The sequence below is a fragment of the Chenopodium quinoa genome, unplaced genomic scaffold (assembly GCF_001683475.1).
Source record: "Chenopodium quinoa cultivar QQ74 unplaced genomic scaffold, ASM168347v1, whole genome shotgun sequence".
Taxonomy (NCBI): Eukaryota; Viridiplantae; Streptophyta; class Magnoliopsida; order Caryophyllales; family Amaranthaceae; genus Chenopodium; species Chenopodium quinoa.
The window spans coordinates 2,830,235-2,853,232 of NW_018743175.1; the positions used below are offsets into that span (position 1 = coordinate 2,830,235).

General features: G+C 36.2%; 3 protein-coding genes across 3 annotated transcripts; 2 read left to right on the forward strand and 1 right to left on the reverse strand.

Moving 5' to 3' along the window:
* Positions 1-3,072: 3,072 nt before the first annotated feature.
* On the reverse strand, positions 3,073-17,002 carry LOC110732460 (regulator of nonsense transcripts 1 homolog). The gene is made up of 29 exons (XM_021912405.1): positions 16,199-17,002; positions 13,031-13,282; positions 12,719-12,889; positions 12,214-12,264; positions 11,995-12,087; positions 11,603-11,698; positions 11,382-11,432; positions 11,173-11,291; positions 10,590-10,698; positions 10,127-10,249; positions 9,971-10,042; positions 8,916-8,987; positions 8,758-8,824; positions 8,398-8,540; positions 8,249-8,320; positions 7,986-8,114; positions 7,621-7,776; positions 7,361-7,474; positions 7,137-7,235; positions 6,975-7,052; positions 6,425-6,559; positions 6,089-6,163; positions 5,873-5,990; positions 5,419-5,783; positions 5,269-5,331; positions 5,110-5,181; positions 4,413-4,544; positions 4,177-4,296; positions 3,073-3,897 (listed from the first exon to the last, which is right to left on the reverse strand). Exons 1-29 carry the CDS (start codon positions 16,766-16,768, stop codon positions 3,742-3,744), a joined length of 3,873 nt encoding a protein of 1,290 aa, XP_021768097.1. The 5' UTR covers positions 16,769-17,002; the 3' UTR covers positions 3,073-3,741.
* A 1,742-nt stretch (positions 17,003-18,744) lies between these two features.
* Positions 18,745-21,184, forward strand: LOC110732461 (ATP synthase subunit epsilon, mitochondrial). Its single transcript, XM_021912406.1, has 2 exons — positions 18,745-19,088; positions 20,882-21,184. Exons 1-2 carry the CDS (start codon positions 18,905-18,907, stop codon positions 20,911-20,913), a joined length of 216 nt encoding a protein of 71 aa, XP_021768098.1. The 5' UTR covers positions 18,745-18,904; the 3' UTR covers positions 20,914-21,184.
* Positions 21,185-22,089: 905 nt separating this feature from the next.
* Positions 22,090-22,838, forward strand: LOC110732463 (putative invertase inhibitor). The gene has a single exon (XM_021912407.1). The coding sequence runs from the start codon at positions 22,133-22,135 to the stop codon at positions 22,718-22,720; it is 588 nt and encodes a 195-aa protein (XP_021768099.1). The 5' UTR covers positions 22,090-22,132; the 3' UTR covers positions 22,721-22,838.
* Positions 22,839-22,998: the final 160 nt, after the last annotated feature.

A 22,998-nucleotide genomic window follows, 5' to 3' on the forward strand; every position in this document is an offset into this window, starting at 1 on the left:
TTATATATACATCTTCCATTCCACAAATATTGCATCGTGTTTACTTTTTACACTATTTAATTTGCTGCATGAACTTTCTTTGAACATCTATTGTGATTGATACGTAAAGAAAGTATAATTATCTGTGATGTTGTTAAATTTATCTCAATTTATATTTTCTATAAATCAATTTTAATGATTTTTAAATACTGTGAATTAAATTATTTCTCACTTTGTGGCGAATTAATTAAACATGCTTATTTAAATAAAAATGAGACAATCTCTTACAAGGTTAGGGTAATTGGGTAGCATATATGCTTATTTCCATAATGTAGTTTGACTTTCAATGATTCTTGTGTAAGGTGGGTGTACGTTAATTTTATTGTAAAACGTTCAGTTTGAGAGTAACTTTAACTATTTTTATGGTAACCTTAACCACTTAAAGGGTAACTTTTAATTTTTCGTTAGTTTGAATTTTATTTCAATGAGTAATTTCTTATAGATTCATGATTACATACTATAAAGGCTAATATGATTAATCTTATACATTATAAGTTTTTTGTAAGATAAAATTTATTATTAGAAAAATAATAATTTTTGTAGAATAAAAGGTAACTTTAAATACTTTTATGATAACTTTAACCGATTTTACAATAAATTAACATACACCTGCCTTTTTGGAGAATTTGTGTTTGACTTTTAGTTTGATTACTCCGCAAATGATATATGAAGGGTGCCCAAATTTATCATTTTAATAAATAATATTTGTATATCAAATGACCAAAAAAAAAAAAAAAAAGCCCAACTAGCATGATATTTTCGTAATTATATCAACAATTATAGGGTCATAACTAATAGCCGGCTATATGGAGTATTTAATACAAAGTACTAAATTTTTTTAAGTTTTGTCAAAAATGATAAACTTGTATTGTTTCCCATGATATACCAACCAACCACATTATTATACAACAAGCTTATTTAAAAAAAAATTTGGCATCTTGCTAACAAACGCCAAGGTATGTTAGATAATTATTTAAATAATTTCTTAAAATGATATTATTTGAAAATACTTGTCAAAATCACGTATTTATCAATGTAAATAATATTCATTTTAATTTAATATTTATACTTTTAACTATCTTATCTAACACCGTTGCTGTTGAACTCCTTAGTCGCTATTCATTCCCTTTAAAACGTCCAATGATAGCAACGTGAAAGCCACTATTTGGATATAAAAAAAAAAAAAAAAAAAAAAGTACTAATGTTTAGGATAAGGTGACAAGACAAGAATATACAAGTATACAACAAATACTCTGACATTATATTACATATTCTGACTAAATTAAGCTCACGAAATTTTCTGATTACTCCCAAACAAATGTCGCACCTTCAAGAAATACATGTAGGGACGACAGGAGCAGCTACAACCACGCACCATAACATCGTCATCCATGAACTAGACCATGTTTGTGACTCGCTCACCGGTCGAGTCATGACCGGCTCATGGCTCTGGGACTCGGCCCTTGTTTTATCAGATCATATCTCGACTCGGGTTCGATATGAAAATGTTGGTCATGATCATTATGATGATAAGTTTGGGTTGTTTAGCCTACACGGCAAGACCGTGCTTGAGCTTGGAGCTGGCACGGGCTTACCTGGGTTGACAGCGAGCCGGCTCGGTGCTCGTAAGGTTATACTAACCGATCTTGCCCCGCTAATACCCGGCTTGTGGAATAATGTGGTGGTCAATGGAATGGACGATGGCCGAGTCGAGGTGGCCGAGCTTGTGTGGGGATCGGACGAGTTGCCGAGTCAACTCAGTGAGTTGGGTTGTGGGGTTGACATCGTATTGATGTCGGATGTGTTGTATGACCCGTCTTTGATGGGACCGCTGGCGAAGACGCTGATGATGGTGTGCCGGCGGCGTGATACGGTTATATGGGCGGCTAGTGAGGTTAGGGAGTCGACGGCTGAGTGTTTACATGAGTTGGTGAGTCATGGGTTTGAGGTAACCGAGTTGTTGAGTCAACATGGTTCCCGTAGGTCATCAGAGACCAACAGCATAGATGAATTTGCTGTTTATCTCATAAGACCTCCAAATTAAAAAATGTTCTCTTCCAAATACATATTTCAAAAACTTTATTTCCTTTTAACAATTAATTAAATGAATATATTTATAATTCCCGTCAAAAGAAAAATGAATATATTTATAAGTAAAAAATGTTTTTTCTTACCATGTGTGCAAAGCATATGGGAAAAATGAATATGAGACGACGTAATGTTAAGGGCGGCTGCATGAGGATATTATATTCCGAAGTTTATATGCCCTATGTGGCTATGTTAAATAATGTTTTGCTTGGCGTATATGGATTCTGGTGCTTGGTTGTCATGGTCCGCTAGAAACCTTTAGGAACATAATATGGCTATTTATACAGAATGAAAGCGATGTGGTCAGAGAGACAGAGAGGATGAAAGCTTGCTGCAACCTGCAAGCTTACCGCGAAGCAACAAGCAGGAATGCTGAAGGTGAAGAGAATCATGCAGCTGCTGGACCTCAGTTTTTATATAGAATAAAGGATGGCGCAGGGTGATTGTGCAACAATGGGAGTAGCGTGGTGTTGTAACTTAGTGGGATGACTGGGATCATAGAGAATTTGAGGGAGCTACTTCCATATTGCAAGCTTGCAGCAAGTTTGAAGAAGGATATGGTCATGTATAATAACTTTCAGGGCATTATTTAATGTTGGTTTCCTAAACCTAATAAGATTAAATTCTCAATCGCTTGATTCTACATTGTAATATTATACTCGTAAGTTAAATGATGTTCAGAAATCATGGATATTGATTGATATTAATAAACCAGATGTTTGTATATCGAAATGAGCCTATTATGTTTAACCAAACTATCAGTAAATTCATGCTCTGCAGTAGTCTAATAGTGCCATCTCTTTATGTTTTTCTGTAAAGCTTAACAGGAACACCCTAAGCCTTGTATTTTTACGAAGTATAATTTATCCTGTTATGTTACATTTTTCTTCGATTATCAATTTCTCATTAATAGAAAACAATACTCTTAAGGGTAGACACCATAAGCACGAGTAAACACTCATAAAATAACAATCAACCAGATTTTCAGATTTTAACTCTTTTACACACTTGTATTGGTCAAGACGATTATGCACCCAAAAACACACCAAATAATCGCCATCATCTCTATTCATACTATTATCATTGATTTTGTTGTAGAGTATAATTACATGTCAGGAAGAGCTGAAAGGGTATGGTAAAATGGAATCCTTTCCCTGCACTGCTGTACACAATCCTGTACTTCACTGCTGTTTCTGTATGAATAATCAGGGCTTTATCCTGCACGCCCCTCAAAAGCTCGCTATCAATTCCGAACCCTTTCCGACCAGACCATGCCATGTAATGATCTCTCCCACAAAAAATGACCAATTCAGCCTTTTCTCAAGAGAATACCTCAAGACCGACAAACGGGGTCATCCTTCTCCTTCACAGCCTTATTTTGGGACACCTGTGCCATAATAGGGTTTCCATAACCAACGACTGAAAGTCCTCCATCAGACTCCCATCATCCTTCAACAACTTAGTATTGAGGTAGTGGAAAAAACCATAGACAACCTCATCCGAGCAAAAACGGTTGTTTCAGTTTTAATAATTATGCAGTGGCACAAGGGTAGACAAACCAAGTCGCTGATATTGAAGACTAACCCATCTTTGGCCAACATTTCCCATACACTCTCAACCACTGTAGTGGACTTTCTGGTTTTGCGAGTTCAGGCCCTGCTGAGCAGCCTGCTGCTGAGGCTGGGGCAGCTGGTGCTGAGCATTTTGCATATTCAAAGGTTGTGAGTTGTAGTGTGTGAAGGGCTGGGAATATAGAGGATTCATTGGTCCCTGCAAAATAAGCCTTATATGAGAATACAAAATATACAAATAAATATATCTAAGCAGTAACATAAAGTTACACAAGAAAAAAAATGATGGGCTCCATATAGAATGATTTACAAAGAGAACCTTTCCCCTCCTCCCTAGACACAATGAAGGGCTCAAAATTTTTGTAAGTCAGGCCTCAAAAGATTTTTCCAAATCAGCAATGCAAGTTTAACACATGGTTTATGTTTCAAAAAAAAAATTACTAGTAAATAAACTCGCCATCTTTAAGCAATATCACACCTGTGATTGAAGGGGGTTTACATTTCCTACTCCAAAATGGCCTTGTGAAGAGTCATCTTGAGATGGATCATTGAAGCCAACTTGAGTGAAAAGACCTTGAGAACCATGCCCCATATAATCCTGTAAAAAAAAATTTAAATTTAAAAAATAAAAAAACAATTTTGGTATGAAGTAAAGAAAACTTAGTAACTTACGCAACCTAAAAACAAAGGGAGACACAGCTACTTCTCCATTACCTGAGACATAAAATCACTCCCACTACCAAATCGAGAATATCCAGCTTGTGAGTTTTGGTTCAGGAAACTTCCTGGAAAGCCAGACTGTGGTCCTTGTGTGGCATAATCAACAGAATATCCACTCTGTGAAGCCTGTCACCACCAAAATGTTAAATAACCACAACCAGATTTACCATAGTGAAAACAGTAATTAACACAGCCTAATGTACACGAGTCCCACACATATAATGCCAAACTAAGCTAATTTACAAAAACTTTACAGTAATTCGGTCAGAATATAACGAATCCTATAAAAAAAATACTTAAAAGTGAAAGGAGAGTTTAAGTAAAATAAACAAACAAAAGAAAATAAGAGAATACTATGAATCTAGAACTCTTGCATATAAACCCACCACAAACAATTGGTAACAAGAGAAAGGAACATATCAGCTAACAAACTCTTCAGTTACTAAAGGGGCAATAAAACACCAACTGTCAGTGTCACAGAGAAATAACCTATAGCTTAATAGTAGAACTCTACAATCTAGATCTATACATTGTTTAAAAAAGCCAGGAAAAAACTTACAGCATGTCATGAATAAAAATACAGAGGCAAGGTAGACAAACCAATAATCAGAACAAACAAAAGATGAGATATGCATGTAAACAGCAAAAAAATAAAAAATCATGGTATGCAAATTCCATTGTCTGAATATACCTGTGTTGAAAACTCAGCAATATTGTAAGGGACATGTGATCCTTGACTCTTGAAATCATCACCCAAGAAGTCCTAGGCATCATTGGAATGAAAATCAGAACATATTCAAAGGGTTATCATATGAATGCATTGCCCTAAGTTTGTCAAGTGGTATTATACCTGTGACATTCCCCCCATAGAGAACCCATCACGGAAAGATTGGCTAGGTCCTTGTACAGGCAGCTGTAAAGTGTCAAAACACCAAATCAACATAAGAAAAAAAGACAATAAATTTCACAAAGAAAGCAAACCGATAAAGGAGATACTAACATTTGAAACGAAACCAGGTTGTGACAACGGACCACCAATAGTTGGTTGGCCATTGGGACTGTCCAGAGGAAAGTTGAAACTAGGCCCAAGACTTCCAACAGGTTGTTGTGAACCTTGCTGGTGTGGTAAATGACTGCCAATAGGTGCAGAACTGCCACGTCCAGCACCAAAACCCCGGCTTCCAGGCTGAGGGACTTGAGGAACTGCTCCAACAGGGCCATGTACAGCACCACGTGAGGGAATAGCATATGGCTGAGATGGTGGTGCACCATGATAAGGAGGAAGAGGAACTCGAGTCATGGGGAAACCAGAAGGATGCATTGCTGGCTTGTGCGTACCATTGGGCACTCCAGGTGGCATGTAACCTTAAAGAAACCACATCAGAGTGATTTAGATAAAGAGGAATGATAACTTCCAAAGTCAAGTTTAACCAATGATAAAAATGATCGCATACCTCTACCACGACTACCTCTTCTATCAGCACTAGCACCGGTGGTTGAAACTGATGAAACGTTATCATTAGGCACAACACCAGCTGCTGCACCATAGAATAGTCTACGGTCATTATAAATCTGTGAACAATTGGAGAAAAAAATTCAGTGGAGTATTACAAAAACAATAACACGTGCTGATAGTAAAATGGAAAGCCGGAAAAGAAAATAAAATTTACCTTCTTGGGCTTCTGAAATTGAACCATACTTTGCTTCAAGTTACTGAGTGGTCCCTCAACCAAGCACTCATGCTCCTAAATCAGACAAACGAAAATTTTGCAAGCCAGACATTAGCAAATGTAGTTAACTGCATCCAAGCAATATTGAAGTATTTTACACATTTTGAGACCACCCACAAAGGCACACAATACTGAAAAGGCACCATAGTGATTTTCATGAAGGTTGAGACAAATACCGTAGCTTGCTAATGCGAGCTAGATTTTATGTAAAATGCTACCCTCATTAAATCAAAGTCAATACTAAAATACTAAAACAGGCAGCAAGTTGAGATGTACCTTATAGTGAGTCAATAAGCCGTTCCAAAGTGGCTGCTTGCTCAGAACTTTCGGATTCCCCAAGATGACAATACCATATCGGGCACGTGTCAGTGCAACATTGAGCCTGCGAGGATCATTGAGGAATCCAATTCCCTGGCCATACATATGCAAGTCAGTTAACAGAAAATATCATGTTAAAACATAGGGTTTCGGAGAAGGACCAACAACTTCAAAAGGGCAAAATATAAGGCCTCAGGAAAGATGCATCTCAATTCTAAATAGTATGCGCCAAAGATTTTAACATGCAAACAAATGCCAGGCAGACAGGGACACATACCCTATTCATCACAAATAAATTTATTAAGCACAGAAATTAATATTAAAAAAAAAAGACAAAAGGTCAATTAAACATGGACTGGAAGATAGAGTATTGTAACTAAAAACAGCATTGTAACTTTGTAAGCATAATGATAAACAAATAGCCTTCCACCGCACTGAATGCACACTCACACCATCTTAAAAACCAATAAAAAAGGGATTCGAAATAGTAAAAGAATGATAAACAAACCTGGTGTTCATTACTCCTAACACAAGACAAAATAATGTAATCTTTTTCCCTTCCCTGGAATGAATCAACGCTTGCCACCTAGAGGAAAGACAACAAGAGGTATCAAATTTATGCATATAATAGAGCTACACAAAGAACCGAAAACTAATTACCATATGTTACCTCAATTTCCTTGTAAAGTTGCTGCCTGAGAGCTCCATTCCTTGACATATAATTCACAATATATGCCCTCTGTCCTTCATAAGGTGTAATAACCCCAATCTACAGCATGAAAAACCCCACATGAACATATTAACTCAATCAGAGGGGAAAAAAATAAGTAGAATAAAGAACAAAAACATAGAAATTTGAAACAAATAATTGGAGTAAACTTTAACATTAAATACCTGACTAGGGACCACACCGCTCCTCAAGAAAGAAGTCACTATTTTCTCAACATTGGCAGCCTCAGTGCGATTAAGATATGATGTACCGCTAGCACTTATCTCCTCTTGCCCCATCTGTAAATCATAAAAAAAAAAAAAAAAAAAAAAAAGAAAAAACTATTCATTAATTAAATCAAGTCAAAGACTCAAGGCTATAAATTATTAGTTCAGATTCCTTGGCAAAATATACAAATCAAAACCTTACAGCACAATCCACACACCTGGACATAGAAGAACATTGGGCGATTTGGAACAGGCCATGGAAAATCAATTCCTGTTGATTGCCTTTCATTGATTGTCACGCCATTTTGGAGTGTACCTTCATAGAAGCTATTGGAAGGAAACTCTGAAAGTGCTGGATGCATACGATATTGAACCTGAAGTTCAATTTAAAAACCAAATCAACCACATGTCATCTCCAGGAAGCACCAATAAATCACAATGACAAACGTATAATGATTTCATAGCTCCAATTACAGTGATTGGATCAATCTCTTATTAAACACAACAGATAAAATCAAAAAAGGCATTTATGATTATTATGTATATAATGAAACAAGAGATACAAATGGATAGTGCGTCAAACCTGCAGCCTGATGGGTTTCACACCAAGCAACACAAGGCGCTCAAAAAGAGACTGTGCAAGTCCCGCTCGAGCAGCTTTCTTGCACATGATAACAGGACCAAGTTGGCAGTGATCACCAACAAGAACAACCTGATAGGAAAAAACAATGTTTCAGAATTACTCCCAGAAGCATACATATTAGCATTCTGCAAGAACCGTCTTTATGAACGAGCAACTGATGAGACAGTTTGTGCAAAAATATGTCAAATTGAGCACAAACATACCTGCTTGGCTCCAAGTACCAGAGGTATAAGACACTCAGGTTCTGTCGCTTGTGTAGACTCATCAATGAGTACCTAAAGGTGAAGAGTGAGTAACAATGCTGCACCAACATTATCCGAATAATTACAATTCAAGGCTTACGCAATCATACCTGACGGAATCTGAAATTTGCAAGACGAGGATCTCCAGCACCGACACAAGTGCAACATAAGACATCAGCACTTTGAGCTATCTCCCTCTCTGTTGCTCGTTTCAATGCTTTGTACTTTTTCTCATCACTGCTAGACAATTCTCCTGAAAAATCAGATAACAGACTTCAAACCCAACACATCCAAAAGAATGGAGAAAAAAATAACTAACAAGTGAAGAATGAACATTCTTTGCCAGTTCTTCCTTTAGAAAGCAAAGACTAATATTAGTGGCAAGAATAATACAATGAATCCACAGACTAAACCCCTTTCATCACCACAGAAAGGAGATGGAAAAAAAATAAAATAAAGCAGAACTTCACCTTGTTCGTCTTTCAGTTGCTGTAATTTGTGAAGTTCACTCTTCTCTGATGTATCAAGGTGCCGAACCTACGAGAAAAAGATACGAAGCATATACATTACATTACAGCAAAGCTGCGAATCAAATAAGAGACATAAAGCAAAAACAAGAAAAGCAAACCTGATAGTGAAGTGTCAGATGCTCAACAGGAGAACTGACAGCCTCTCTTGATTTTGCACAGAGTCTGACAACCTATATACAAGAGTACAGTGGATATATTAAATTACAGTAACCGTGCAGAATCAGATAAACAATAGATCACAACCATCACCATTAAGCAAAATACAACCTATCACTTTAAATTTTATAGAGACCTAGTCACAGCAACACGTGGGTCAATTGAAAGACTAGCACACAGCAACAATAAGGCAAACACCTTATACCAAATGGATCAGGTTAATGCATGAACCAAAAATCTATCTACTGTGATCAATTGGTCATACACAATTTGCTTTTATCCAATGCCAACATGATCTAGAAATCCCTCCATCCAAATTATCTTAAGCCTCCCCAGTTGTCTTTTAAAATATCTGTTATCTCGACCCTCCAACTTCCATACCCGTGCCACCTATGGTCAATGTCTCACATGCCCAAACCAACTTAGTCAATCCTCTTAAATCTTATCTGGAACTCCAACTTTCATCCAATTATCTACATTAGAATTCTATTCCACAATAGTTCTCCCTAATCTTATCCTCAATATCCACAACTTCATCTTCCTTCCGAAGATCTAATTTCCGAATTCCATCCCATAATGTGTTCCTAAACATCAATCTCAATACACGACACTCTCACCATTTCAAGGTGTAGCTCATGATCTATATCCCTCGATAAATTGAACAATGCATCTACTTTGTTCCTATAATAGATACCAAGGTTCCAAAGATGGGCATGTAATTACAAAAGCTAAGGAACATCATAAATTAAGACTAGAGCACTAAGAAAGAATGAAAGTTCGACAGGATCAACAAATTTGCATTTAAGACAGAATTTATATACAATAGATGCAACACGAGAAATCTTGAACAATAGACATTTCCTGACGAAGTGCATGTTGACCCAAAGATGTAAAAACAATGAGAAGCAGTGTAAGTCAGTATACTACACACCAACTGACAATTCCAGGATCTAAAATATTCTCATTGTTAAGATAAGTAAAGAGAAAGACAAAATACCTTTAGACCAGTAGCACTTATCTTTTCAGCCAATTGATCAACAGCCACATTACTTGGTGCACAAACCAACACCTTCAGAGCAAAGAAAATTCAACACCCTATTAACAGAAGATTATCCAATACAAAAAATACAAAAGTCAGTGCCAAAACTAATACCTGTCCTTGACCTTGTTTGGCCATGTGATACACAATAGCAGCTGAGGTAACCGTTTTTCCAGTGCCAGGGGGGCCTTGAATTAAACTGATAGGCTTTTGAAGGACACTCTTTACAGCAAAAACCTAACAATAAATAAAGATAAAGTCAAAATATCAACAGCTATACCACCTGATGTAACAAAAGAAGACAAGCTAGACGAAAGCCTTGTTGCTTGGATATCATCTAAAATACAAAACCGGCAAAATCATCCAGAATTACCAACACGGTGCCTATACTAAAGAACACTAAAAACAAGTATGGCCGAATAATCGTCAATAGCATAGGAACTCAACGCTTGGTTTGGAGAGAGGAAAAAAAAAAACAGTGTCAAAACAGAATATTTTTGGACCAGGGCATTAAATTCAGAAGGACAACTAAGACATGTACCTACAAGAATAGTTGTAAAACACAGGGAAAGAAAACCTGAGATGCATTGAGCTCTGGAAGGCCTGGAGCGCCAAATCGACGAGGCAAAGTATTTCGAACAATCTGCATCTCGACTTCATGTCCCAACAAATGGTGATAAATATACCTAAATCAAATTCAAAGACACTTAAATTTGTCGAGCAACAAAAGTGGAAACAAATTGAATACTAACAACTTTTTATGATTCCAGACACTCCCATTCACCTCATATAACAGAACCAACACAGCCAACTTAATGCATGAATTTAAGTCATAACACATATAAAACAATAAAATAATAAAATTATGTAAAATGAAGATAATACAATTAAATAATAAAATTATGTAAATTGAAGGTAACATAATGACATAATGCATCCTAGGATTAATCCTTAAATCAGGTCCAAGGAATATGTGACAAGATTAGCGAGTTAAAAACATCCTCAATTATAAAGAAAGCTTCATATTCTTTTAAGACAGTTGACACCCTGTGGGACCCATAAACCTAAGATTCTGAGCTAATCCCGTCAACAATTTCAATGTTAACCCACTCACAAATTAAATAAATGCTAAAAGTGAAATCAGATTAAAGGTAACCCACCCACTGACACTAGTCTCATCCACTGCAAAGGTTTTCATGGCACCCTGCATGCGATCAAAGCTTGTACTCTTCCAAACAAAATCAACACTAAAACCATGAGTTATGTCAACTGGAACTCCCTGAAATCAACGAAGAAGGTTGAGGTTGAGAACTTGAACCCACAGATGTAGAACCCAAGCAAATTGTCAAAACATAAAAGACAATATCACCTGACTCGCACGTAACTCAAGTGCCACCTCCTCCTGTGCAGTCAACTTAATCTGAAAGCAGAAAACATAAACATTGCAAGTGAACACTTTATCTAATAACTGGTTGGTAGCAAGGTTATAGCAAAATAGGTCTGGGTAAGTTTCTCCCAAGAAAACCAACATAGAGCACACTCAAACCAAAGAAAAGTAACTTTTTAAGCAGCAAGAGGTATGGTAATTACCACATGACCAACTGACTGCCATGCAGGATGAGCAGCATCTCCTGAGTAACGTAGCCGCAACTCATCACCAGGTACAAGACGCAGCTCATTGTCCTCCTAAAATAAAACCATATATCACGCTTTTAGAAACATGATATAATAACAGAAGTGAATAAGAAAACGGCACATACTACAGAAACTTAGACAAATGACTGCCCCTGCTTTTCAAAAATGCAAAAGTATACAAAGTATTAATCCATAACTCCATAAGGACTATGGACAAAAGTTGAACTACACAAAGATAAATTAAATTCTTTAAAAAAATATAATAATAATAATAATAATAACAATAATAATAATAAATATATAAAATAAAATAAACTAAAATAAACTAAAAAAAAAAAAAAAACCACCTTTGGAAAAACAAAATATGCAACACGCTTCTTATTTAGACCAATATCCCACCGCACTGTAAGATTATCCTTGCTTTGAGATTCTTTCATCATCTGCAGGGCATTCAAGACAGGTGATCATTAAATGAAGATGAAAAGACAAACAAAAAAGTTTCTGAAACATTAACACAGAACACAAGAGCAGGGCACAAAAAATTAAACAAATGACAAGAGTCTCACTTTATCATAATCAGCTTCAAGCTTGATGAGCGGGGCAAATACATTTTGATACTGCAAATAAACAATAGAAATTATGACACCAGATATATATACAAAGAATATTCAAACGATCAAATAACTCAAACAGCTATCTATTCTTTAAAACATTAAACAAATTTATGTCTGATAACTAATATGCACCAAAAAAAAGACAATTTGAAAGGGTCATAGCACATTAATAATACTTAGACCCCCCCACCACCACCACCACCACCAATCAACAAAAGACAGTGGGAACCAACACTTCACATAACCACGGTTTGGCATGATTAGAAATCAGATTGCTTTTAAATTTAAACAAATAAGACAAAATTTCAAATGTAAACGTATAATTCAAATGCAAAAGGTCCTCTCACATCATCACAACCCCTCCCCCCCCCCCTCTCTTTTCTCTCAAAAAAAGGGAAAAAAGCACAATTTTCCTGTCTTCCAAGGAGAACAGGAAGCAAGGAAAAACTTCAAAAACCTGAAAAGCATCTTCATGTTTTAAAACAACAGGCTGAGGCTCATCATCTACACCAGGTTTCTCAAGATCCTCCAAAGATGCATCAGGGTTTGTTTTCCATAGCTCTTCAATCTTATTTATTTGCTGTGCACTGATCTGTCTGGCCCTAAGTTGCTCTTGTTCAGACGGAACCTGCAAAAGGCAACCAGTAAATAAGAAAAAACATTCACATTTAACCTCCCTGATAAGTAACAATTCACTGTGTTCAAAAAACACTTCAAATCAAAAAATGAAAAATAAAAATAAAATAAAATAAAAATTAACATTACTTACCTTAACAAGCCATGAAAGGAAACAGCGATCATCAATTAGAGGACACCATTGACTCAAATCCCAATTCATGTCCTTCAATGCATTCACACTTAAACACGGTTCCCTACAAAGAAGAACGACTACACTCTCGGTCTTGGCAGAAATAAATCCAAGTAGGAAAACATTACGGCAACCACAATTATAACACTCAAGAATTGTTTCTCCCAATGGACTATCTTTATGCAGACAAACTTCCTTGTGCTTTGCTCGAACCTGCAGAGGACCAATTTTGAAGAGCAATTTAGTGAAAAGATAAAGTAGAGTCTAACATATATTTCAAAATTAGACTTTACCACCAAGAAGATCATTCATTCAGAATAACTTGTTAAGACAATCAACTTACCTGTTAAATGCATGTATAACATCAAAAAGTATTTAGAAGGAAAAGAATACCACACAATCATGTACTTAAGTTACTAGGACATCTACAATGTATAATTATAACGTAAGAAGAAGAAAAACACGCTTGACATGTGTATAACTATAAACCAGAGAACAATTACAACTGCCGTTCCAGCTGGGGCTACCAACATATGAAATGAAGAGCAAAAAAACCTTACTGACTTTTAAAGCTCAGCTATTCACTACGTATAGAAGAACTGTTCAGAATATGAAATTTAGGCCTATAGATCTGCATATATTTTCGAAGATGTTAACTATCTGGGTATTATATTGTATACTACATCCACAGACCAAAAGAAGTCAAATGAGTTCAAAATCATTCTCCCCACTTCCTTGGAGATCGTGCATATACAAGTATTAGATCCTTCCCCTTCTTCCATTTCCAGTACTCCATCAAAGCAGTTTAACATTATGTTCATTGTTCACCATCAATAACCATGTTACACACAAATATTGCACCTAAGATTTTGTCACATATCTAAAATTCTAAATCAGTAATCTAGGAAATTATACAAGAAACATCACTGCAGTATATTTTCTATTCATAACCCTTTCCAAAATTTGGACCATGCTCAGTTAAGCAGGACAAATTTAACTTCTATGATAGAGAGTTATTTACAGAACTTGGAAAGAAAGCTCACAAAATAAAAAACATTGGCTATACGTACATATGCCAAGACATGATTTTAAAAAATATATAAATCAAGAAGCAACCATAAGTTTCACTAAACATTACTTAAATCAACATGCAATTCAGGATTGGCTAACTCGGAGATAGAAAAGTCAAGTTCCAAAATTGATATAGAAACAAACAACGCCACGAGCTACAAAATGAACTCTTCTTTCCCAATCTACCTTCAGCAAAGAAAACCAAACTTAACAAGTGGTGAATGACTCCTGATCTTAACAATACCATGTGCAACAGGTTACAGTAACACCATGACAACACACTCTATCAACGATCAGATAAGAAAGCTTGTAGTAACCGTTTTACAACAAACAAATGGTATGTAATTTGAATCCATCCCCTTCCCGGTTCCACAACAAAGAGAAATTCAAGAGAAATATGAGACCACATCTGACGCTTTCACAGCATTCTGAAGTACAATCCATAGTGAGCTACAGTTCAATGAACAATTCATGCAAGCTTTTCCAATACTAATGGGAATGTGAGATCACCCAATTTATCTCCTACAAGGGAATTTTAATTCAAACAATACTTCCAATAGCAGGATAAAAAGTGGAGAACGCATCTTGAAATGACATCTGGTATCGTGGATCAGCATATAGAACAGCTTGTCAGACATTTTGGGAGACAGATTTCTTCAATTCCTCCCCAGCTATAGATAAACAAAACAAAATGCCACTCAGACCAAAACATACAGAATCTTAATTTACATCCCATCTAAAGGTCTTTGCAGAGTTCCACATATTGAATATGAACTCTCATTGCACCAGGATTACATGCATATTTGGCATTTAGTCCAACTGTCAAATCCTCCCAATAATTTCCTATTGTAAAGCATGGGTTTATCTCATCCGATTGTAATGTATCCAAACACATGTATCGGATCACCAACTTGCCAAGCAATAATCTCCAAGCGGTAAAAGGTTGTAAAGCATCACCTGATAAAGAACTGAACAACCAAATCTTGTACCATCATACAATGCCTAACCAGGGTAGTAACGTGATGATATATCCAATCTGCCTGACGTAAATTCATACGGCCTCACCTTAATATGGAACCACAATGAAGTACGCTTCATAACAACCAAAAAAGGCCCCACTAGACTTAAATACCCTGCTTAGCAGTTTACATGCCAGTACCATTATATCACATAACCTTGACAAGTCCAAAACTGATCCAAAAACAGATCCTAAAGCCTACAGCTCAAAATCCCAAGGAAACACTGTGTTTCAGAGTCATCGCTAGTGTAACACATAGGCTAGCAATATTATCCTACATACCTACTTATTTTCAACTAGAATGTTCTACATTTCTATTATAGCTAGAAGACAAAAATGTTTCCATTAACTTGGTTACCAATTTTTACAACATTTAGTCATTTACAAGCTATCCGCTGGAATCACAGTCAGCCATAAGGCTCAAGCTATACAAAAACATCCTTGCCCTGACCCCCTACCTTCGATAGCCAAAGGTTCCAGCCAATCTTAATCGCTTCGTTAGTATGAAAAACAGCCACGGGTCTCAAGCTAAGCAAAAACAACATTCGCCTCACAAAGTAGATGTATATCAAGTAGACAGCACCATTTCTCAAGCTACGCCAAACCAGTTCTTAACAGGTAAATGCACTCAAATTTTAATATACAGATTATACACAGTAAGGCATCCCCATTTCTCAAATTAAACCACTCCTTCCATCTAAAATCAAACACAGTTTTTCCACATTGTCCCATTATCTATGATTAAACATACAACAGAATTTTCCTAAAACAACCTTTGCAACATTAGAATCATTCCCACACTCTACCCTTCACTAGTTCTAGGTAAAAGTCATCTGCCCATCTTGAAAGATGCAATCCAAAACCATTACTAATATATAGAAAGGTGCAATATTGTTTCCTAGCATCCTACAGCAATACACGTTAATAATATTTCGAAACACACTAGGAGAACACAAATTTCAATAACCATCACACAAGTCATAACCATTAATGTTCAATAAAACACCACAAAAGAGGGTAAAAAGTAATACAAAACTCACCAGATGATTGACAATATGAGAACCAGAAGTATTCCCCCTGGAATTACAGAACCATTTCCGGCAAGACGGTACATTACAGCGAACAACACAAGCAGGATTCTGAACACCACAATACCTACAAGCATGCTCAGAGAAATCCCCAACACCCTTCCCAAACTGATCAACAAACCCATCATCATCACCCGCCGTCTCCTCAAAGTTCAACCCACTCATACCAGCAGCCAACGAGTCCACAACAGAAGCCACACCCTGAACACCACCACCCCCTCCACGACCCTTACTAGGCCCACCAGATGAAGAAGCCGAATGAGGCTCAGAAACTTGATGGGGTTCCTTAATTTCCGCTGCAACAATGGAATCAGAAGGAGTAGGCCAAGCAGGAGAAGACGACGATGTCGAAGGCGAAGCACGAATCGGTTGCGAAAGCTCGTTGAATTGCGGGTAAGCGAAGTCGTCGTCGTCATCATCTCCAGCACCCTGAGTGTTGAATTCGAGGAAAGTGTAAGCATCGTCGGTTCCAGTATCGGGTTGCGATGCAGTTTCGTAGAGATTGCTCGGGGTTGAATCCATGGCAAAAATTCAAATTAGGGTTTCGGAATTACAAGCGCATTAAGAGGAGAGACAAAGAGGGAGGTTAACAATGGTGGAAAGGAAGGAAGAACATGAAGAAGAAGAGTGAGAAGAGGAGAGAGAAAGTTAGGGTTAGGGTTTGGTGGAAAGGGAAGAATAATAAAATTGGGGAAGATGAAAAGAAAGGAGGATGCTGGTGTTGTGAGACGTCATGAGGAGAGAGAAAAGCGTTGGATTTTTGTGAGCTCGATGAAAATAAGGTGAGGTGGGTCACGAGCTACTCACGTGCTTTTAGAATTACTCTTTTTTTTCTATTGGGAGATGGTGGTTAGTAAGGGAATGTGGTGATATTATTGGTGAATGGTGATGTAAGGGGTGGGGCGATATATTGATATATGTAGGAGGCATTTTTAAGGGAAGAAAGTTATGGTACATAATAGGGGCATAATGGTAACTTAGTACAACAAAAAAGTGATGGGATCACATATTATCACTTCAATTTTCAGGTTTTAATTATATCACTATAGTCATTTTAATACCATTACAACTACTATTATACTATTACACTCCAACGGCATAATTTTTCACAACCTAGTGGTACATATCTTAGCTTCAAAAGTATACCATTGTAATAATTTTTAGTGTAATTTTAACTATTTACAGTACTAACAATGATACATTTCACATCTCAGTGGTACTAATGTTATTTTTAAAATATTTACGAATTGTCATGTTATTTACCAACAAATACATAACATTCCTCAATTTCTGCTTCCTCATATATGTAGTGTAGGGTTGTGTAAATTTATTCGATTTGTTTAATCTGATTTGAAAATTTAGGGTTTGTTCATGATCGTTTTTTGTTTTCAATATGTGCATTGATAGTTAGTGTGAAATAAGGATGATTCAATATGGGTATGCTTGATATAAAAGCTCATGTTTTCCTTTAATTTAATAAATAAAGTTATTTGATTAACCATCTAACTTTAACATAACTGTTAGAATATCGAATGATGATTTTAAAATCATTAAAGTTATGTTTTACTTTGTACTTTTAAAAGGGGATTAAAACTTCTTGGGATGATAGTACATGACAAGATGTTGGCCTCGATTTCAATTAGAGATAACCTTATCGAATAATTAGCGAGTTACATATAGAGGTTCAAATTATAACATTGCAATGCAGATGATTAAACAATACAAATAGTGAATATATAAATTTAAATATCATCAAACACACTGCAAAGAAGTGATTTTTTGCGCGTATATACATATATAATTTATTTAAGGAACAAAATACCCAAAAGTTACAAATTCTTGCATACACAAACAAAATGATGTGACTTAAAGTGCAAATTCAATATTTAGTAACTCCATGATGATAATTACTTAGTACACCATAACTTATTTTTGGAGGTCAGTGTCAACTGTGTCATAACCTTAATTGTGAAACATAATGCTTGGAAAAATATGATAAATTGACAACCAATTCAAGGCAGATTGATACAAGTAATAATTATGGAATGTTTGGAAGTAATTTGACACATTACTTGATATGGGAATGTGACACCATGAAAGCTAATTTGAGCAACAAAAATGTCTTTTTATACTTCATGCATTTACTTTTTATTTGCAACGTTATGAATTTCATATTTGCTAATGTATGTATAATTTTAACATTTCACATCTTTAGTTAACGTAAATATAAAATTTTGATATTATGAAAATCTAAATTGCGACAAACCTAAAAAAAATCGTACACGACTGTATTTTGTCCGACATATAAATCAACAAAGATGATCAGTTTAAATATGGAGTAAAAATGTGAATACGAGTAAACAAGTACTAGTGCAAATTTTCACATTGCAATTAAAAGTGAATTGAGAAACTCAGAAAATAATTGACGATACGTTGATGCCCCTCTTAAGCTGGGCCATGTAGCACATACAAGTCCAATATCCAACACCGAACATCCTCAAGGGTTCAGCTCAATTGAAACCCAAAAACAAAACCAACTTTAAAAATAATCATCAACCATTGCACATTTTCACTGAAATTTCTAGGTCTTTTTCACAGAAAGCTTCCATTTTTCCCAGAAAAAGAAGAAGAAAGAGGAGAGAGAAAGTAGAATCGAAGATGAGCAGCAGCGCAGCAGTTCCATTCTGGAGGGCAGCAGGGATGACATACATTAGCTACTCTAACATCTGCGCTAATCTTGTCAGAAATTGTCTCAAGGAACCCTTCAAATCTGAAGCTCTTGCTAGGGAGAAAGTTCTTTACTCCATCTCCAAATTCGAAGATGGCAAACCCCAGAAACCAAGTATTATTCTACTTTTGATTCATTGATTTTGATTTTTCTTGTTTTCCCCTAATTTTATTGGTGTTATCTGGTTTGATTCAATCAATCGAGATCTAGGGTTTCTGGGTTTTTGTGGGTTTTTAATTTGATGATTAATTATGCTTTAACTTTTTCCTTATCCAAATGATTTACATTTTGCATCATCCATATGTGGTCAACTTTGTTTGATCTTTTTTGCTCATTTTCTAACAAATTGTTGACTGTAATTTGTTTGGACGATAAGGTTATTCAATTGTTGAAATTGATGTCGTAAACATCGAATGATTGATTATATATGAATGTGTTCTATTGATTGCAGGTTATATTGAATAATGTGTTCATTTGGTTGAATTTTTTTTTCTTTTTATGCGAATCGAAATCCCCATTCCTTGCCCTGTTCTGCCGCGACCATGAATATCTAAATCGTGGACTCGTGGTATAAATCACATAAATTAGTTTTTTTTTTTTTTTGTTACAACAAAGTCAACAACTTTGTGCTAATCATTCAAATTTGTCCTGTCTTTCTATAATGACTGAGGAATTTTGGACTGAAAATTTCCTTTTAAAATTTATTTGGAATGGTGGAAAGTGTTTTGGAGTGACTGCTTATTAATTTAATGTCATATAATTGCAGTGCATATATTAGAGTATAAGAACATTAAGAAGTATTTACTGGTTTTGAGCTTATTGAATAGATGATGAATTGTAGCGTAGTATAGAAAGATCCTCCTATTTTCTTAATTATACTATTGGGAGGGATTTTGTATCCCGATGCTTGGTGATCAATGTGCAAACTTTGCAGCTGGGGATGGCGATAACTTGGCCTTTTGATAAATTTGCTTTAACAGGAGCTGGTCTATTTTCCAGGCATCAATTATAGATGCTCTTAATTGTCTCCATGGTATTTACAAGAGCAAGTCTTTGGAGCTTTGGACATATTAGACTTTATTTTGACGAGCATGCTATTTATTTGTTCGTTTAGTCTCTTCCTTGTTGCTGACATTGTCGGTGATTTACTTACGCAGACAATAGTAGAGAATTTGAGAGGTGCTTACATGTTAATGTCGTCATTAGGAATCTATCTCTTTTTTAGTTTATATGTTTGGCTAGGCTACAGAGCCAGACTCCCCCCCCCCTCCCCAACTCCCACTCTTATGGTAGTTATTTCCCTTTCATGGAAGCCAAAGAACACATTCTTTAGTGTTTCTATTCTGTTTTTGGGTGTAGCTACTAGCTAATTGGTCAGTGATTTAGTGAAACACCTGCTTACTGAGGGTTCCTATCCTACCCTTTTTATACTGGCAAGGGGTAATCAATTAGGGGGGATAAGTAAAGACTATAACAAGAGGTGATAGATTTCATTGAAGTGGTCTTGGCTGGGGGAGTGAAGGACGGGGAAAGTATTACCTTCCTGTTGCGGTTAATTTATTGCCACCTTCATCTCAACCCATCTTTCTTTGTATCTTTTCTCCTACCACCACTTGGTTCCAAGCAGCCCTGACGAAGAACCAAAATGTTTTGACTTCATTATGAGATACAAATTTTGTCTCCAAATAACTTGTGTAGTCTTTTCTTCTGATTCTTATATTTGTATGCTGATGTCGAGTTCTTTATCCACTGTTATCATGCCTATTAGAATGTTCTTGTATATGCTAGCAGCCTAGCATTAGCTTGTTGTTGCCTTCTTATGGCTACATAAGAGGTGATAGAATGTACTTGTATGGACTAGCACTTTGTAGTTTCCATTATACTCATTGCTGTTTTTTGCTTGACAGTCCTCCGAACTGATGAGGGAAAGGAGCTCTGAACCTTGAAGCTTTTCCACCATGATTATGCTCTCCAAATGTCGTTCTATTTATGTTAGCGTCGTACATTTGAGGTGTAATACCCAGACTCTGAGATAAATTTCTTTGTGAGCTTTGGAGGATGTGATAATAATGTAACTTTCAATCATCTTGAAATATTGAATAGTCCTTTTTCTGATATCTAATGATTTCAGACAACCATTTTTTTTAGTGTCTATGTTAGTGTTTGATATGGTTATGAATATGATTTGCATTTAAAGTTTGGTGCTCTGATGCATTCTTATTATGTATGCAATGCATTGATCAAATAATATACTTTGTATGTTGGTTTTCGGGAGCAATTCTACCACTTGCACCATTTAATGACCGTTACCCTCCCAGGAGTTCTACCTGAATCAATTGTAAGCCTAGATCATTCTTCATTTGGATCTGATTTATTTTGATAACTAATGACAACTTAAGTTGCATGTCTACCTATCAAGCCTTTCCTGTCTACCATAACCTTTTCTTCCTATAAAAAGCATGGACAACTTTAATAAGCATGCTAAAAAATTAAATCGATGCCAAGGTTTTATGTGAACAGGACTTTGATTAACCACAAAATTAATGAGGTATACTTTTCTCCTTATAATGTAGCTATGAACTACCAGATTTCTGAATGTCTCTAAATCCTGGTATTTTTTCGTACTACTAAACTGCTTAGACCAACTAAGCAGCACGATTCATGACTGCAAATTCTTTTAACTTCACTAGACAAATTTCATGTCATAATCAACCAGGGAGGAGTTTGCATAGGACAGGAAAAATATCAGTAATTCCACATGAAACCAGAAAAGGAAGTTTCGTAAAAGGCTTAAGCCCTACTTCAACCCTCTGCGACTTCAGAAATGTACCCATTTTCAAAGTACTACCAAGGAACCTTCCTGGTAGAAGATAACAACCCAAGTAGGCACTGCACGAGTGCACGTGTCGGAAATGGTGCTGATGTGTGTGACTGAGCATCCTCTCCACCCTCTAGTCTCTGAGAGGAGAAATGAATAGCTAATGCCGCATGTTAAAAATCTTTTTCGTTACTTAAGTGCGGGGTGCAACGACTCCAACCACATAATTTCAGAAAGTACAACTTGCTGATCAAAGGTTCTACCATAAGTTTCATGCATAACTACTATATATACAAGCACAGATGTTCTCTTCGTTTGAAATTAGGAAGCAACAGAAATTATGAGATCATCCTCTATCTTCCTCTACTCTCTTGTCTTTATATTTTCTCTATTAGTTCCCCTTCAATGTGTCACCCCTACAGATAATGTATCAGCAGATATAATCAACAAAACATGCGAAACATGTGCCCAAAAAACTTCATCCAACTACAGCTATGACTTCTGTTATTCATCACTTGCTGCTGTCCCTGTTAGCCATGCCACTGACCTCGCAGGGCTTGGGCTCATTGCTCTAGAGCTAGCCCTAGAAAATGCCACCAACACATTTTGGATCATAAGTGGCATGTTAACCAAAAATGAGTCTGATCTTCGTTGCAGCAGTTGTCTGGAGTCCTGCATGGAGCTATATCTAGAAATGAACATAAAATTGGAAGAGAGCATCGGCGAATATATGTCTGGAAAGAAGCATGATGCTATATATTTATGGGTAAGTGAAATAATGCAAGCAACTAACAAATGTGAAGCAGGCTTCAAGGAGGAGAGTAATGAATCTCCTCTTACAAGGGAGAACAACACCTTAAATCAGTTGTGTGGCATAATCATGTGTATTATCGACCTAACTAGCTCAGATTTGAACTCATGGTCTTAAGCTAGCTTCAATAAGGAACATAAATAGTCTCTATTAGCTAAATGTTTCTCCACTTAATTAAGGAATTGTGTTCTGTTATCAATATTCGCTAATAATGCCTCCCAAATATAAGCACAAAGTGGTAGCCATCTCTGGTCTTCGCCGATTTAAGTTAGTGATACCATAAACTAACATATAATTTACATTAATACATACATACCTAAGGTGGAAACCCAATGTGAAACTCAACAAAAATATTTCTCACTGACCAAGTCAGTTTTAGTACATGAGGGCAGGAT

What these genes read in the sequence shown, in the direction of transcription:
- LOC110732460 (XM_021912405.1), bottom strand. Translation starts at nt 16,768, where the DNA reads ATGGATTCAACCCCGAGCAATCTCTACGAAACTGCATCGCAACCCGAT. An exon ending in GGCAGTCAGTTGGTCATGTG is followed by an intron (nt 11,433 to 11,602) that starts GTAATTACCATA and finishes TTCTGCTTTCAG; the next exon opens with ATTAAGTTGACTGCACAGGA. An exon ending in CAAATTTCAGATTCCGTCAG is followed by an intron (nt 8,321 to 8,397) that starts GTATGATTGCGT and finishes CTTCACCTTTAG; the next exon opens with GTACTCATTGATGAGTCTAC.
- LOC110732461 (XM_021912406.1), top strand. Translation starts at nt 18,905, where the DNA reads ATGAGCAGCAGCGCAGCAGTTCCATTCTGGAGGGCAGCAGGGATGACA. An exon ending in TGGCAAACCCCAGAAACCAA is followed by an intron (nt 19,089 to 20,881) that starts GTATTATTCTAC and finishes TTTGCTTGACAG; the next exon opens with TCCTCCGAACTGATGAGGGA.
- LOC110732463 (XM_021912407.1), top strand. Translation starts at nt 22,133, where the DNA reads ATGAGATCATCCTCTATCTTCCTCTACTCTCTTGTCTTTATATTTTCT.